Source organism: Salmo salar, chromosome 25 (assembly GCF_965601325.2).
Source record: "Salmo salar chromosome 25, fSalSal1, whole genome shotgun sequence".
Lineage (NCBI taxonomy): Eukaryota > Metazoa > Chordata > Actinopteri > Salmoniformes > Salmonidae > Salmo > Salmo salar.
In genome coordinates this window covers 32,183,958-32,197,906 of record NC_138315.1, presented here as the reverse complement: position 1 = coordinate 32,197,906, position 13,949 = coordinate 32,183,958, and the positions used below count along the sequence as shown (strand labels likewise).

At 42.2% G+C, this 13,949-nt stretch overlaps 1 protein-coding gene across 11 annotated transcripts in view; it reads right to left on the bottom strand.

The window, feature by feature from the left end:
* Positions 1-13,949, bottom strand: part of ift88 (intraflagellar transport 88 homolog) — a 30,152-nt gene that overhangs the window by 9,526 nt on the left and 6,677 nt on the right. For 2 of the 11 annotated variants that reach the window (XM_014173975.2, XM_082968805.1), the window contains 18 exons: positions 13,827-13,931; positions 13,584-13,686; positions 13,161-13,507; positions 12,928-12,998; positions 12,740-12,826; positions 12,532-12,637; positions 12,077-12,163; positions 11,755-11,941; positions 11,146-11,254; positions 10,891-11,041; positions 6,835-6,950; positions 6,632-6,684; positions 4,816-4,881; positions 4,589-4,695; positions 4,102-4,165; positions 3,701-3,745; positions 2,465-2,482; positions 2,206-2,253 (listed from right to left, as the gene is read on the bottom strand). In XM_014173975.2, the coding sequence (XP_014029450.1) occupies positions 2,206-2,253; positions 2,465-2,482; positions 3,701-3,745; positions 4,102-4,165; positions 4,589-4,695; positions 4,816-4,881; positions 6,632-6,684; positions 6,835-6,950; positions 10,891-11,041; positions 11,146-11,254; positions 11,755-11,941; positions 12,077-12,163; positions 12,532-12,637; positions 12,740-12,826; positions 12,928-12,998; positions 13,161-13,507; positions 13,584-13,686; positions 13,827-13,931 (1,870 nt within the window). The remainder of the gene's footprint in view (positions 1-2,205; positions 2,254-2,464; positions 2,483-3,700; positions 3,746-4,101; positions 4,166-4,588; positions 4,696-4,815; positions 4,882-6,631; positions 6,685-6,834; positions 6,951-10,890; positions 11,042-11,145; positions 11,255-11,754; positions 11,942-12,076; positions 12,164-12,531; positions 12,638-12,739; positions 12,827-12,927; positions 12,999-13,160; positions 13,508-13,583; positions 13,687-13,826; positions 13,932-13,949) is intronic. The other 9 variants (XM_082968804.1, XM_082968806.1, XM_045707228.1 and 6 more) reach the window with 7 other exon arrangements.

The following is a 13,949-nucleotide window of genomic DNA, read 5'->3' as shown; positions in this document are numbered from 1 at the left end:
TCTGGCAACTAGGTAATCATGGAAAAAAATTCCAACCATGAAAACAGGAAGAGGCCCAATTCTGTTGTTCCTCACAATCCTCAAATCCCAGCCTACCCCAGGGCCGACTACCTCAAAAATGCAGTGAGATTTCCAGTGGAAAAGCAATCCCTTTTTTTTGCCTCAAAACTGAAGAAAAAAAATGTATTGCACATACCATGAGTGTCTAGCTATACGTTTCCCTGTCAAAGAGTCAGCTCTCGCCTTTTGGGCCGATCTGACCTCCCTGTACAAGAGGGCAGCTTACACTCGTGATCAAAGAGTGTAAGCATGGATTTAGAAGTATCTGTGAAATGCTTTTCAACCATACTGGATCCTCAGTGAGAGTAGTCATAAGTAGATGATGACTTTGCTGAAGTAACATAACAGTAACAACAACTCCAGTTTTTAACCTGTTTGGGATAGAGGGCAGTATTTTCACGGCCGGATAAAAAAAACGTACCCGATTTAATCTGGTTACTACTCCTGCCCAGAAACTAGAATATGCATATAATTAGTAGATTTTTGATAGAAAACACTCTAAAGTTTCTAAAACTGTTTGAATGGTGTCTGTGAGTATAACAGAACTCATATGGCAGGCCAAAACCTGAGAATATTCTATACAGGAAGTGCCCTGTCTGACAATTTGTTCTCCTTCTAGGGTATCTCTTTAAAAAATACAGCATCTCTGCTGTAACGTGACATTTTCTAAGGCTTTCATTGGCTCTCAGAAGGCGCCAGAAAGTGGAATGAGAGCTCTCCAGTCTCTGGGCGAAAAACAGCAGGAGTTTTTGTGAGTGGTCCTGCTGAGAACAATGACACTGGAGCGCACGTGCACGAGACGACTCCATGTTTTTCTTTCAATGTTTAAATGAATACAACGTCGCCCGGTTGGAATATTATCGCTATTTTACGAGAAAAATAGCATAAACATTTATTTTAAACAGCGTTTGACATGCTTCGAAGTACGGTAATGGAATATTTTGACATTTTTTGTCACGAAATGCGCCCGCGCGTCACCCTTCGGATAGTGACCTCAACGCATGAACAAAACGGAGCTATTTCAATATAACTATGGATTATTTGGAACCAAAACAACATTTGATGTTGAAGTAGAAGTCCTGGGAGTGCATTCTGACGAAGAACAGCAAAGGTAATCCAATTTTTCTTATAGTAAATCTGAGTTTGGTGGGTGTCAAATTAGCTAGCCATGATGGCCGGGCTATGTACTCAGAATATTGCAAAATGTGCTTTCACCGAAAAGCTATTTGAAAATCGGACATAGCGATTGCATAAAGGAATACTGTATCTATAATTCTTAAAATAATTATGTTTTTTGTCAACGTTTATCGTGAGTAATTTAGTAAATTCACCGGAAGTTCGCAGTGGGTATGCTAGTTCTGAACATCACATGCTAATGTAAAAAGCTGTTTTTTGATATAAATATGAACTTGATTGAACAAAACATGCATGTATTGTATAACATAATGTCCTAGGAGTGTCATCTGATGAAGATCAAAGGTTAGTGCTGCATTTAGCTGTGGTTTTGGTTTTTGTGACATATATGCTTGCTTTGAAAATGGCTGTGTGATTATTTTTGGGAGGGTACTCTCCTGACATAATGTAATGTTTTGCTTTCGCTGTAAAGCCTTTTTGAAATCGGACAATGTGGTTAGATAAAGGAGAGTCTTGTCTTTAAAATGGTGTAAAATAGTAATATGTTTGAGAAATTGAAGTTATAAGCATTTTTGAGGTATTTGTATTTCGCGCCACGCTATACCATTGGATATTGGTGAGGCGTTCCGCTAGCGGAACGTCTGTCCCTAATTAAATAACAACCACTATGTCAATTTTTTTGTAGTCAAACGGGTCAGAGGGACAACTTCACTCTTTGCAATGTGTTCAGTGCAACCATTCGCTAGAGGGGGTGAGTTGCAGGAAGGAGTCATTCCTGGCATACACTGCTAACAGAAGATTTCTGGGACACAGTGAATTGTAAAGCTAGACTGTAGAGAGTTTAGTCATTTGACAATAGTATATTGAAATGGTGGTGTTTCTTTTTTCTAACAATGTAGAACCTTTCTTCTCTCACTTAAACAAACGTAATGTCACCCTTTTCTTCATTGACAAATTACTGTGACAAATATGATTGATAGACAGCTTTCCATTCTGTAGTACAGTACATACCTCTCCCCTGGTCCAGCAGAGGACTGTGTTTAGGCTCAGGGTGAGAGACTGAACAGATCCAGAAGAAAGAGAAAAAGGAAATCATGCAATAAGAGAGTGACCAGAGAGAACAGGGATAGTTGAGGATCAAGTTAGAACAGCACAGTTAAAGCAAAAAGGACATTTAAAATGGCAAGAGGAGAGTAAAGAGTTGTCTGCGTTAAAAGCACACGTTTGTGTTATCTGCCACAAACACATAATATAACACTGTCCTGCTCACCTGCTTTGATATCCACCTCTGAAGTGCCATAAGAGAATAAAAAGAGTAAATGAATTGTAAGACGAAGTGTGTGCAGACATTTGTACAGTAAATCAGGGGTTCCCAGGAGTGTCGTGAAGCGTTTCCTAATCTTCATTATTTTTAGAACACTCGCTTATAAACGTGATCTGTGGAATGTTGTTACATTTGTATAATTTGAGGGGCCACATCACTGGACGCTGTTAAAGGGCTACATACAAATTAACCACCATGAGTAAGGATCTATGAAAAGTATGAAAATATTTCAAAGAAACCCTATTTAAGAAACCCTATTTAAATCTATAAAAAACATTTGTCACCGAAAATAGACGATTTGCAGTATGCTTCCCACAGTTGTGTCAAGTTGGCTGGATGTCATTTGGGTGGTGGACCATTCTTGACACATACGGGAAACTGGTGAAGTTGAAAACCCAGCAGCGTTGCAGTTCTTTACACAAACTGGTGCGCCTGACACCTACTACCATAACCCGTTCAAAGGCACTTCAATCTTTTGTCTTACCCATTCACCATCTGAATGGCACACATACACAATCCATGTCTCGAGGCATAAAGATCATTCTTTAACCTGTCTCCTCCCCTTCATCTACACTGATTGAAGTGGATTTAACAAGTGACATCAATAAAGGATCATAGACTAACCAGGTGAAAGCTGTCATGGAAAGCAGGTGTTCATAATGTTTTGTACACTCAGTGTATGTGTGCATCAGAATTGTATAACCCATCAAGGTATGCCACGGTTCAAAAAAGATTGGGAAACACTACACTACCGAATGCTGATGGATGATTGCTATGGCTATAAGGGGAGTTGTTTGAAGCAGCTGTATTATGGTACATAATTACTTCAACTAAAACGTTAGCATGTCTACTGGTCTGGATACTGTATAACTAAGCCATTACTGTTATAACATTAGCTGACAGAGCATATCACGTCTAAGAAACTACATAATAGCCTGGACATGGACACAAACTTCAGATATTCTTTGGAAGGAATAGTTTGCAGTCTTCTCTTACCACATAATCCAAATAATTGTCCTTGAATGCAAACACCTTTGACTCTTAATGTGCTGATGACTACAACGGATACGATGTAATAATAGTTTTCCAATGGCCAAGGCAGAATCCTGTAGCAATGGAACAACTACTGGAATAAAAGTATTGGAACGGGACCCAGCTCTATTCTAGAAAGGAGGCTCGTACCGCTGTCCTTCTTTGGCGGGTGGCGGACAGGGTCTGGAGTGCCCACTGTCGAGACACACATATGGACAGCAGGGGAGGACAGAGAGATTATAAAGGTTAACTGAATTTCAAAAGTTAGAAAGGGTTAGTATGAGAATAAAGGAACTCGGGGTCAGAGATCTAATGGTGATGTACAGAGCTATGAGGTTGCTATCTAGCTTCTACAGGCTCGTACCGATGGCCTTAGGCGGGGTGCGGACAAGGTTTGGGGAGCCCACTGTCGAGACACACCCATGGACAGCAGTTAGGAGTAAAGATATGATAATGGTGAACTTAATTTTGCAAGGGATTACCATCTAAATAGAAGAAGTTAGAGACAGAGTGTGTTTAGGTGTATAGAGGTGTTCAGGGTCATCACTCACCACTGCTGGCGCTACCCTCTCTCCGGGTGCCTCTAGCGCTGCCCTCCCTCGCCGACTTCACCCGCTAGAGAGGAGAGAGAAATTATGCCTCTGTTGAAATCCAATATCCACAAAAACAACAATACAGAGTACCACACAGACACATTGATTTATCTAACTCGGTTGGTTTCTATGGTGAAAACAAAGACACTTGCAGGGAGCAAAACCAGCCAGAGACACTGGAGTTGATCTGTGATGATGTCAGCAAAGCCTGGGCCAGTTAACAACAGAGTAGGAATTAGTGTCACTCCTTTGAAAGACGGTTCTGATCCAAGAACATCTCAGCACTGATTTAGGAGCAGATGGTTCTGATTCACTGAGAAGTCTGTATTCTCTGTCTGTTTTCCATAGGAAAGACACAATGAAGCCAACACCTCCAGTGGCCTCAGACGGTGCTGTTGTCACTGTCAGTAGCCTTAAACAAGAGTGTAGTGAGTAAGTAGAGTACCTGTTCTCTGATTTCTTTCATCTTCTCCACCTTCTTCAGTTTGGTGGCGTAGTCCTGGACCTCTTTCATCCCCATGTCTGTGCACAGCCTCACCAGGAAACGCAGGCCTGGAGGGGGACAGGGGGGGGGAACACACCCATAGAGTCAGTATCAGTATATATTTTTTTAATAAACCATTACATTAGAGCAGTAATGCTTAGAGGACAAGAAGGGATCGGGTGGATTACATTCAATGTTTTCCGGGAATTTCCGATGGATGTCTTTGTAAGTCTCCAGGGCTTTCTGGTAGTTTCCTGAGGATGAAGGAACAAAGAGCAGCAGTGTTCAGGTCATTGCACATGGAATAATTCATATCTCTTGTCATGACTCTCCTGTGAGGATCAAAAGAGCAGGTTTACAATGGATCTGCCTTCCACCAGACCCCTCTCACCCACAGAGGGATTGGTGTGGGAGTTTGAGGACACCTCACGCCAATTGTAAATTGTATGCAGCAGACGACTCTTTTTGGTCTTCAGTAGTGGTGATTGGAATCGGTCTTTGTTCCAGAGACATTTTGCCACCAAAAAACTCTAACATCCAAAAGTGAACACGGACAATATTTCTAACATTCAGATGTGGGGAATGATGAGAGATGGAATATGGGAAATGAATGTCTATTTTGTGATGTCATTAAAAATTGTATAAAAAAAGTGATAATGAAAATATTGTAACTTGAAGAGCTTTCACACTGTGTATGTCAGGTTTACATCCTTGACATTGTGTAGGAAATATCAAGGATGAAGAGAATATTTTTGGTAAGACAGGAATGTGATTTTAGTTTTCTAACAAGATCATAAGTTTTGATAATACTTTGCCCAGTAAGTAGCCACGCCCGAGAGAGCGTGTCCCTTTGTGAGTGTAAAGGATGAGTTGAGAATTAACACACCAGATGGACTCAAGCTGCAGCTTAGGTCTCCATTGGTTACGACCCTGAAAATCAACACGTGGTGAAGAGGACAAAGTAGCCTCTCTCACAATCAATGTTACGGCTGAGTAGCTATTCTAAGTACTGCATCTAAGAAAGTTAACTTAAGTAGAACCATCCTGTTACTCTCTTCAAATCGTCGAGTACACTGCTCTCATCACCCCACTGGGGATCATCGACACGGCAGATTAGCGGTCTTCAGAGGACCACTCTTCCAGGACGGGAGAAGGATCCTGTTAGTTCTGCCTAAGACTACAGGACATGGCAATTCTAGCCACGGACAACTAAGAAGAAGTACCTCTTGTGGACAATCCGAGCCTTACACTTGAGCTCAGGAAAAGGCCCAACGGAACCCTTTTCACGAAGGCCTGGGTCCAACAGAGATACACGACAAAGGAAGACATTCAACACGTAAATACATTCATTATTGCTTACCCAAAGGGGCGGTGGTTCGGGGCAAAGTATTAGGATTACTGTGAGCATAGTTACAAGTGTATAAGTGTTGTCTCCCTTTCTTCTCTTTCCTCTTGATAAACAAGCAGTCATGTTGTCGTTAGTCCACTAGGGACCCGTTTTCATCTCATGAAGTTTCTAATCAATAACCTATACCGTGTGTGTCCTGTGTTATCATTTAGTTAGTAAATAAACAATTAAAATCAATTTGTGTGGTATGGAATTATCAGTAAAGCTGGGGTTTGTGCAGATGTAAGGAGTATGCGACGTTCAGAATTATGAGACTGATATGAGGTAATGATTAATAAATGACATCTATCGATAGATATCATCTAGAGTTTAATTTGGGAGATGGTAAATCATTAAACAACTTCTTCCGTGGTGCCCCAAAATCCTAATGAGTTAATTGTTACATGATTAATTGATTTGAGTAACAATTAAACATAGTTAGTTGAATCGATGCATAACAGTCATTAGATGAATATGTCATGTCACGACACTGTAAAGGCGAGGACCAAATCATTTGGACAATAAAATTAAAATCAGTCATCATAAGAGCGTCTGCTAAATGACTTAAACGTAATGTAAATGTAATTAGCCATAATTGAGGTGGATGATAAACTCACCACTTCTTCTGTAGCAGCTGGCGACCATAAGCTGCCATTTCACCTGAGTTGGCCTGAAACCACATGACAAGTTATCAATAGTGCAGGGGCATGATACAACATAACCGTGTCCCAAAGGATATTACTTGTTACACACATTATGATGTACAAACTCAAGACTCATACATACTGATATTATTGTGAGATGAGGACTAGAGACTTACTGGATTAGTGTGGCTCTCTCAAAGTACTGGATGGCCTTCTCACAGAACTGAGTGTCAATGTAGTAGGCCCCCAGCCACTCAATAACGTCAATGTTGGAGGGGAAATATCTGAAGGACTGAACAAGGGACCACATTGAGAATGTTCAGATTTAGCACAAAGTCAACTTCTTTTCGGGACACAATGGCGCTGGCATGTATAGCGTCCATTTTACAAGCTCCTGCCCAATTATGCTATTTCGTATGTTCTTGCGCTGATAACTTTTTTGGTACATAATGATTCAGCCATAGTTTCCAATGACCAAAAAGAGCTTCTGGACATCAGAGCAGCGATCACTAACCTCGACTTGGATGAAGTGTTTTACTTCAATGACTCGACCGCACATTACATACTACTCACCCGGGACCAGGCCCTAATCCCGACCCTCGGAAGAGGAAAAGACTACGATATTGAGTTACGTCGGGGCACCCTGATGAAACTATGGTGGTGAGTGAATAAACCGCCTCTTCTCTCTGTTCTATTGGCGAATGTACAACCACTGGAGAATAAACTAGACAAGCTCCATTCGAGACTATCCTATCAACGGGACCTGAAGAACTGTAATATCCTGTTTCACTGAGTCGTGGCTTAACGAGAACATGGTTAATATAAATCTAGCTGGTTTTTCCTAGGAATCGGCAGGACAGAACCTCAGTGTCTCGTAAAATCAGGGGCAGGGGTGTGTGTCTCTTTGTTAACAACATGCGGTGCCGGTCTCTAATGTTAAGGAAGTCTCGAGGTACTGCTCGCCTGAGTTAGAATACCTCATAATAAACTGTAGACCATACTCTGTAACAAAATAGTTTTCATCTAGATTTTTCACAGCTGTCTACTTACCACAACAAACCGATGCTGGCACTAAGACTGCATGCAACGAGCTATATAGGGCAATAAGCCAACAAGAAAATGCTCATCCAGAGGCAGCGCTCCTAGCGGCCGGTGATTTTCACGCAGGTAAAAGTGAAATCCGTTTTGCCTCATTTCTACCAGCATGTCACCTGTGCAACTAGAGGACGGACGGAGGATAAATAATAAGTACCAGTGACATGCTCATTTCGGAAGTTGTCCGATGAAGCGGTGGCTAAGCTACAGGACTGTTTTACTAGCACAGACTGGAATATGTTCTGGGATTCATCCAATGGCATTGAGGGGATTACCACACCGGCTTCATTAATAAGTGCATCGATGACATCGTCCCCACAGTGACGTATGTATATATCCCAACCAGAAGCCATGGATTAAAGGCAACATCAACACTGAGCTAAAGGCTAGAGCTGCCGCTTTCAAGGAGCGGGACACTAATCCGGAGGCTTATAAGAAATCCGGCTACACCCTCCAAAGAACCATCAAGCAGGCAAAGCGTCAATACCAGGGACCGGTTCAGGGAACAGAACTGAAAAATAAATACGTTTTTTTTTTCATGGAACAGAAACAAAATCTGGAACAAAAGTGATCCATACAGTTCCGGAACAGAACTTATTTTAAACGCATGGAAACCGGTTAATAACATTTTACATTCCAGGCATTTTTTCTAGTCCCACAAAAAAATACTCAAAGCGCCTATGCAAACCTCGCACTCTGTCACTCAAACATATTCCAGTGTCTGCCTGCAAGATGAAAATCTTTGCCAGTGTGTACACGCGTTTAGGCTACCTGCCCCTCCCCAATCCAAAGCATAGGCTACTGTACTGATGTTACAATCATGATTCAGAAGATGGGAAGAGAGATTTTTTTATTAGCTAGGGAGAGAGATTTTTTTTATTAGGTAGAGAAGAATGAATTAACTTTTTCAACGCTAGTTAAGGATACTAGATTATATGACTAGTTATCATGTTTCAAGTTGAATTTATTAACACCCTTGAGTCGACTGAAGCACCAGTGCGTCAATCTAAGTAACATAAGAAAATCCATCAACATCCGTCAGTTTCAGCTAGAGGCATGTTTTTTTGTTGTTGCATTGGACACGTTTCAATCCACCGCATCCGCCAATGTTGCACTTCCACATCTGCAGTGAAAGGTGGCAGAGCGGTGTTTGTCAGACCATAAGACATCGGTCTTCTCACAAAAATGTCTGTAGAGTCCGAACGGTTTGACCTACAGTCTATTATGTTTTGCCCGCCATCCAGGACATATATACCAGTCTGTGTCAGATGAAGGCCCAAACAATTGTCAAAGACTCCAGCCACCCAAGCCACAGACTGTTCTCTCTGCTACCGCATGGCTAGCGGTACCAACACACCAAGTCTGGAACCAACAGGACCCTGAACAGCTTCAACCCCCAAGCCATTAGACTTTTAAACAAGACTGATAAATAGCTAATCAAATGGCTTCCCGGACTACCTGCATTTACACTAACTATTGCACTAATTTTACACACACATGCTACTGTCTATTATCTATCCTGTTACCTAGTCCCTTCACCCCTACCTTCACTACAGTTCAAAAATGTTGAGTAACTTAGAAATGTCGTTGTTTTTGAAAGAAAAACTATTTTGTCCATTAAAATAACATCAAATTGATCAGAAATACAGTGTAGACATTGTTAATGTTGTAAATGACTGTTGTAGCTGGAAACGGATGATTTTTAAATGGATCATCTACATAGGCGTACAGAGGCTCATTATCAGCAACCATCACTCCTGTGTTCCATTGGTACGTTGTGTTAGCTAATCCAAGTTGATCATTTTAAAAGGCTAATTGATCATTAGAAAACCCTTTTGGAATTATTTTAGCACAGCTGAGACTGTTGTTCTGATTAAAGAAGCAATAAAACTGGCCTTCTTTAGACTAGTTGAGTATCTGGAGCATCAGTATTTGTGGGTTCGATTACAGGCTCAAAATGGCCTTTCTTCTGAAAGTCGTCAGTCTATTCCTGTTCTGAGAAATGAAGGCTATTCCATGTGAGAAATTGCCAAGAAACTGAAGATCTCATACCACACTGTGTACTACTCCCTTCACAGAACAGCGCAAACTGGCTCTAACCAGAATAGAAAGAGGAGTGGGAGGCCCCGGTGCACAACTGAGCAAGAGGAAAGTACATTAGAATGTCTAGTTTGAGAAACAGACGCCTCACAAGTCCTCAACTGGCAGCTTCATTAAATAGTACCCGCAAAACACCAGTCTCAAGGTCAACAGTGAAGAGGCGACTCCGGGATGCTGGCCTTCTAGGCAGAGTTGCAAAGAAAAAGCCATATCTCAGACTGGCCAATAAAAAGAAAAGATTAAGATGGGCAAAAGAACACAGACACTGGACAGAGGATCTCTGCCTAGAAGGTCAGCATCCGGAGTCGCCTCTTCACTGTTGACGTTGAGACTGGTGTTTTGTGGGTACTATTTAATGAAGCTACCAGTTGAGGACTTGTGAGGCGTCTGTTTCTCAAACTAGACACTCTTGCACTGTTCTGTGAAGGGAGTAGTACACAGCGTTGCTGATAATGGGCCTCTGTACGCCTATGTAGATATTCCATTGAAAAGAATCAGCCGTTTCCAGCTACAATAGTAATTTACAACATTAACAATGTCTACACTCTATTTCAGATCAATTTGATGTTATTTTAAAATTGACAAAAATGTGCTTTTCTTTCAAAAACAAGGACATTTCTAAGTGATCCCAAACTTTTGAACGGTAGTGTATATGTACAGTACATAGCCATCTCAATTACCTCGTACTCCTGCACATCGACTCGGTACTGGTACTCCCGGTATATAGCCATGTTATTTTTATTCGTTATTCACTGTGTATTTATTCCTTGTGTCACTATTTATATATCTTATCTTTAACTCTGCATTGTTGGAAATTGACCCATAAGTAAGCATTTCACTAATAGTCTACATCTGTTGCATATCATGCACGTAACAAATAATATTTGATTTGCACTCTAACTTTGATTCAATACCATCTACAACTCACTTTGTTGTTTGAATCCATACAGTTACATACATTAACACAACAGACAGAAACATAATGATACTAGGATTCTCTTGATAGATAGATCAGTGGTGTGTTAGGAATGACTGACCTCTTGGTAGTACTGGAACGCCTGAGACTTGTCTCCCTCGCTGTCGTAGAGCTCTCCCAGTTTGGCCAACACCTGGGGGTCTGTGGGCGTCACAGTGATCAGTTGCATCAACCACTCTATGGCCTGGTGGGGATCCTCCAACATCTCAAAGCTGAGCTTCAGTCAAGGATCACACTTTCTAAGTTGTAGTCAAGTGCTCCTATAAGAACATCGTTTTTAGGCAACGCTTAATGACCCAGTATTCTGTGAGGATACAGGTTGGCTAGCTGCCACATGACCTGGGCGCTGTTCCTCAGGATGGCGTGGAGCTTCAGGAAACAGTCCAGAGACTCCTCCAGACGGCCCAGACGCTTATAGGTAAGACCTAAGGAAAAAGGACATACTGTGAGAATAGGAAGGTCTCACCACTCAAGATTTCCCAATTCGCCACGGTTGGTGTGTTTTCATTTTTTATATTTGATTGTTAGTTCTCAAATATGGTGATATAAAAAAATATATATATAAACGCAACATGTAAAGGGTTGGACCCATGGTTCATGAGCTGAAATAAAAGATCCCAATTAAATTGGCAACAAAAGCTTCTCTCTGACGATCAGCGGTATTACTTGTACAAACAAACCCCTTAATTGGCACTCATTGAAACATGCGTGATCTGAGAATGTATTAAGGCAAAAGAGGAGTATTGACAGTACATCATGCGGTTTCCTTTGGGCAAGTGCAGATGAAGAGAGAGGCTATGGAATGTACCGCCTTGCAAAATAAAAGGGTAACACAGACAGTACATGATTAATAACAGCATAGTAGGCAGATCCCTGAGCTCCCAACAATGATCTTGCTGAATTGAGCTCTGACGGTTTAGTTTACCTAGGTTATATAGGGCCTCAGTGCAGGACGAGTCGTTCCGGAGAGCCTCCTTGTAGAACTCTGCAGCCTTCTCATAGTCCTTCTTCACAAACACCGTGTTGCCCTTGTTGATGAGCGCCGCTGGGTTGTAGCGGTCGGCTGTCATGGCCAAGTCGGCATAGCGGTCAGCCTGGTCGTAGTCTTTCTCCTGATGGGGTCACAGGTCATCGCACCAAGAGAGATACGCCATACAGTTCAAGGAACTATGCTAATGTGATTGAACAAAGGAGGATCTCCCTAATATGACTATATAATATCATTAATAAGAAAGAGAGTGTCTTACCAGGAAGTAGAGGAAGGAGAGGTTAGTGGCTGCAGCACTCTTCACTCTGCTGTCTTTCTTCTCAAACGTCTTCAGAGTCTCCACAGCCTGTTGGAGGAACCCTATCACTTAGCATCACTATAACATGACACGCTCAAATAGCACACACACACACACACACACACACACACACACACCCCCGACAAGGACATTACACATACAAACGAAAGAGCAGACCACATACCTCGAGCTTAAGAGCCATGCAGATGGAGAAAAGAAAAACAAACAAAATGGAGGGAGTGAAGAGGAGAAAAGCCGTGGTGAAAGTAAACCGCTGATTGGAGAATCTGATACATAGGCAGACAATATAGCAGAGATGTACACAAATGCATACATAATGGAGTGAAAAGGAAAAAATACATACTTTCCCTCATGTGGTACAGGTGAAGACTGTTTAGACTAGGTGACACACTCACACCAACCTGTTTGAAGTCCCTCTGTCTCAGGTAGGTGATGGCTTTGTTGATTTCTAGGTCGTTGGCCAGTTCTACGTACTGGGAACTCTTCACCATGTCCACACACCTACAGAAACAGCCACAAAGTATTACCATTACTTGCCTGAGGGGACTCCAGACCACATTTACCCTGTATCGCCCTCTGGTGTTCAGGTTTGGAAAAACACACCAGTCAAATCCGGCGGCGAACGTCGCCTCGATGGCTGGGGCGATGAGCTTGGCTGATGTCATGATGAATTTCTCAGCCAGGGCTTTACTGCAGTCAAGAGAGCAGGTTCCAGTGGGCACAAACATGTCATACAGATGTGAAAACGCTGAACAGTTATGTTTTATATAATGTACGGATAAGACAGTTACCGTTCTCTCTCCATCTGGTGAAGCTTGTCGTTCTTGATGGCTTCAATAACCAGGTTGGCATGGGTGTCATCCTGAAAACCAAACTAATGTGGATGACTTGTGAAGCATAACATGCAGTAAGTGCTACTACAATAAAGCCTAAACTTACCATGTTCTGAAGAGTGCACACTGGAGTGCTCTGCTAAGGACTTCACTGTGCTGACTATGTTAAGTTTGAGAACAGAAGTGCTCACATTGGGTGGGATGTACTTGTCCTCCTCGTCGATCCCCAGAGGAACACAGATGAGCTTCTGAAAGGCCTTCTTCATCCTCTCTCGGTCTCCGATGGCGTAGTAACACAGGATCAGGTTAAAGCCTGTCTTAATGTTGGGGCTCTCGCTCATGATGTGTTCAAAGGAGGTGATGGCGTCAGAGTACTGGCCCATGCGGATGAAGACCACACCGATGTTCTGCATGATCTTGATCCTCATCTCCTTGTGGGAGTTGGAGATCTGGTCCAGGGCCATGCGGTACAACTTGATGGCCTTGGGGTAGTTTTTCTGCTTGAAATGGATGTTGGCCATGTTCACTTTTAACCTTCCTGGAAAGAAAGTAAAATATTGTTTTACTGTCATTTTAGTGGCTAATCTAAAATATGACATCCTTCTCCCACCCACCTGCATTACTGAACATCTTGTTCTTTACGATGACCTGGTAAGTGTTCAGGGCCTCCGCGTACATGTCATTGTTGGCGTACTGAGTTGCCAAGTTAAACAAGACCTGAAAAAGAAAAGAAAAATATAAACTCAGATCACATCTGACCAACACTGACCTCAAAAGACAATGTCTGTCACAAGTAGGTGAGGTCCAAGTGATGTGGACAGATGAGTATTTCTATTGACAGTTGTTATTGTTCTCACAGAGTATGTGAGGTCCAGGTTGATGTGGTCTGCATTGCCTGACTGCTCCCTCTGTCTCACCAGCGCTCTCTCCTTCCGCCCTGCCTCTTTGGCTCTATCAAGGGACTGTAATAACAATGGTAG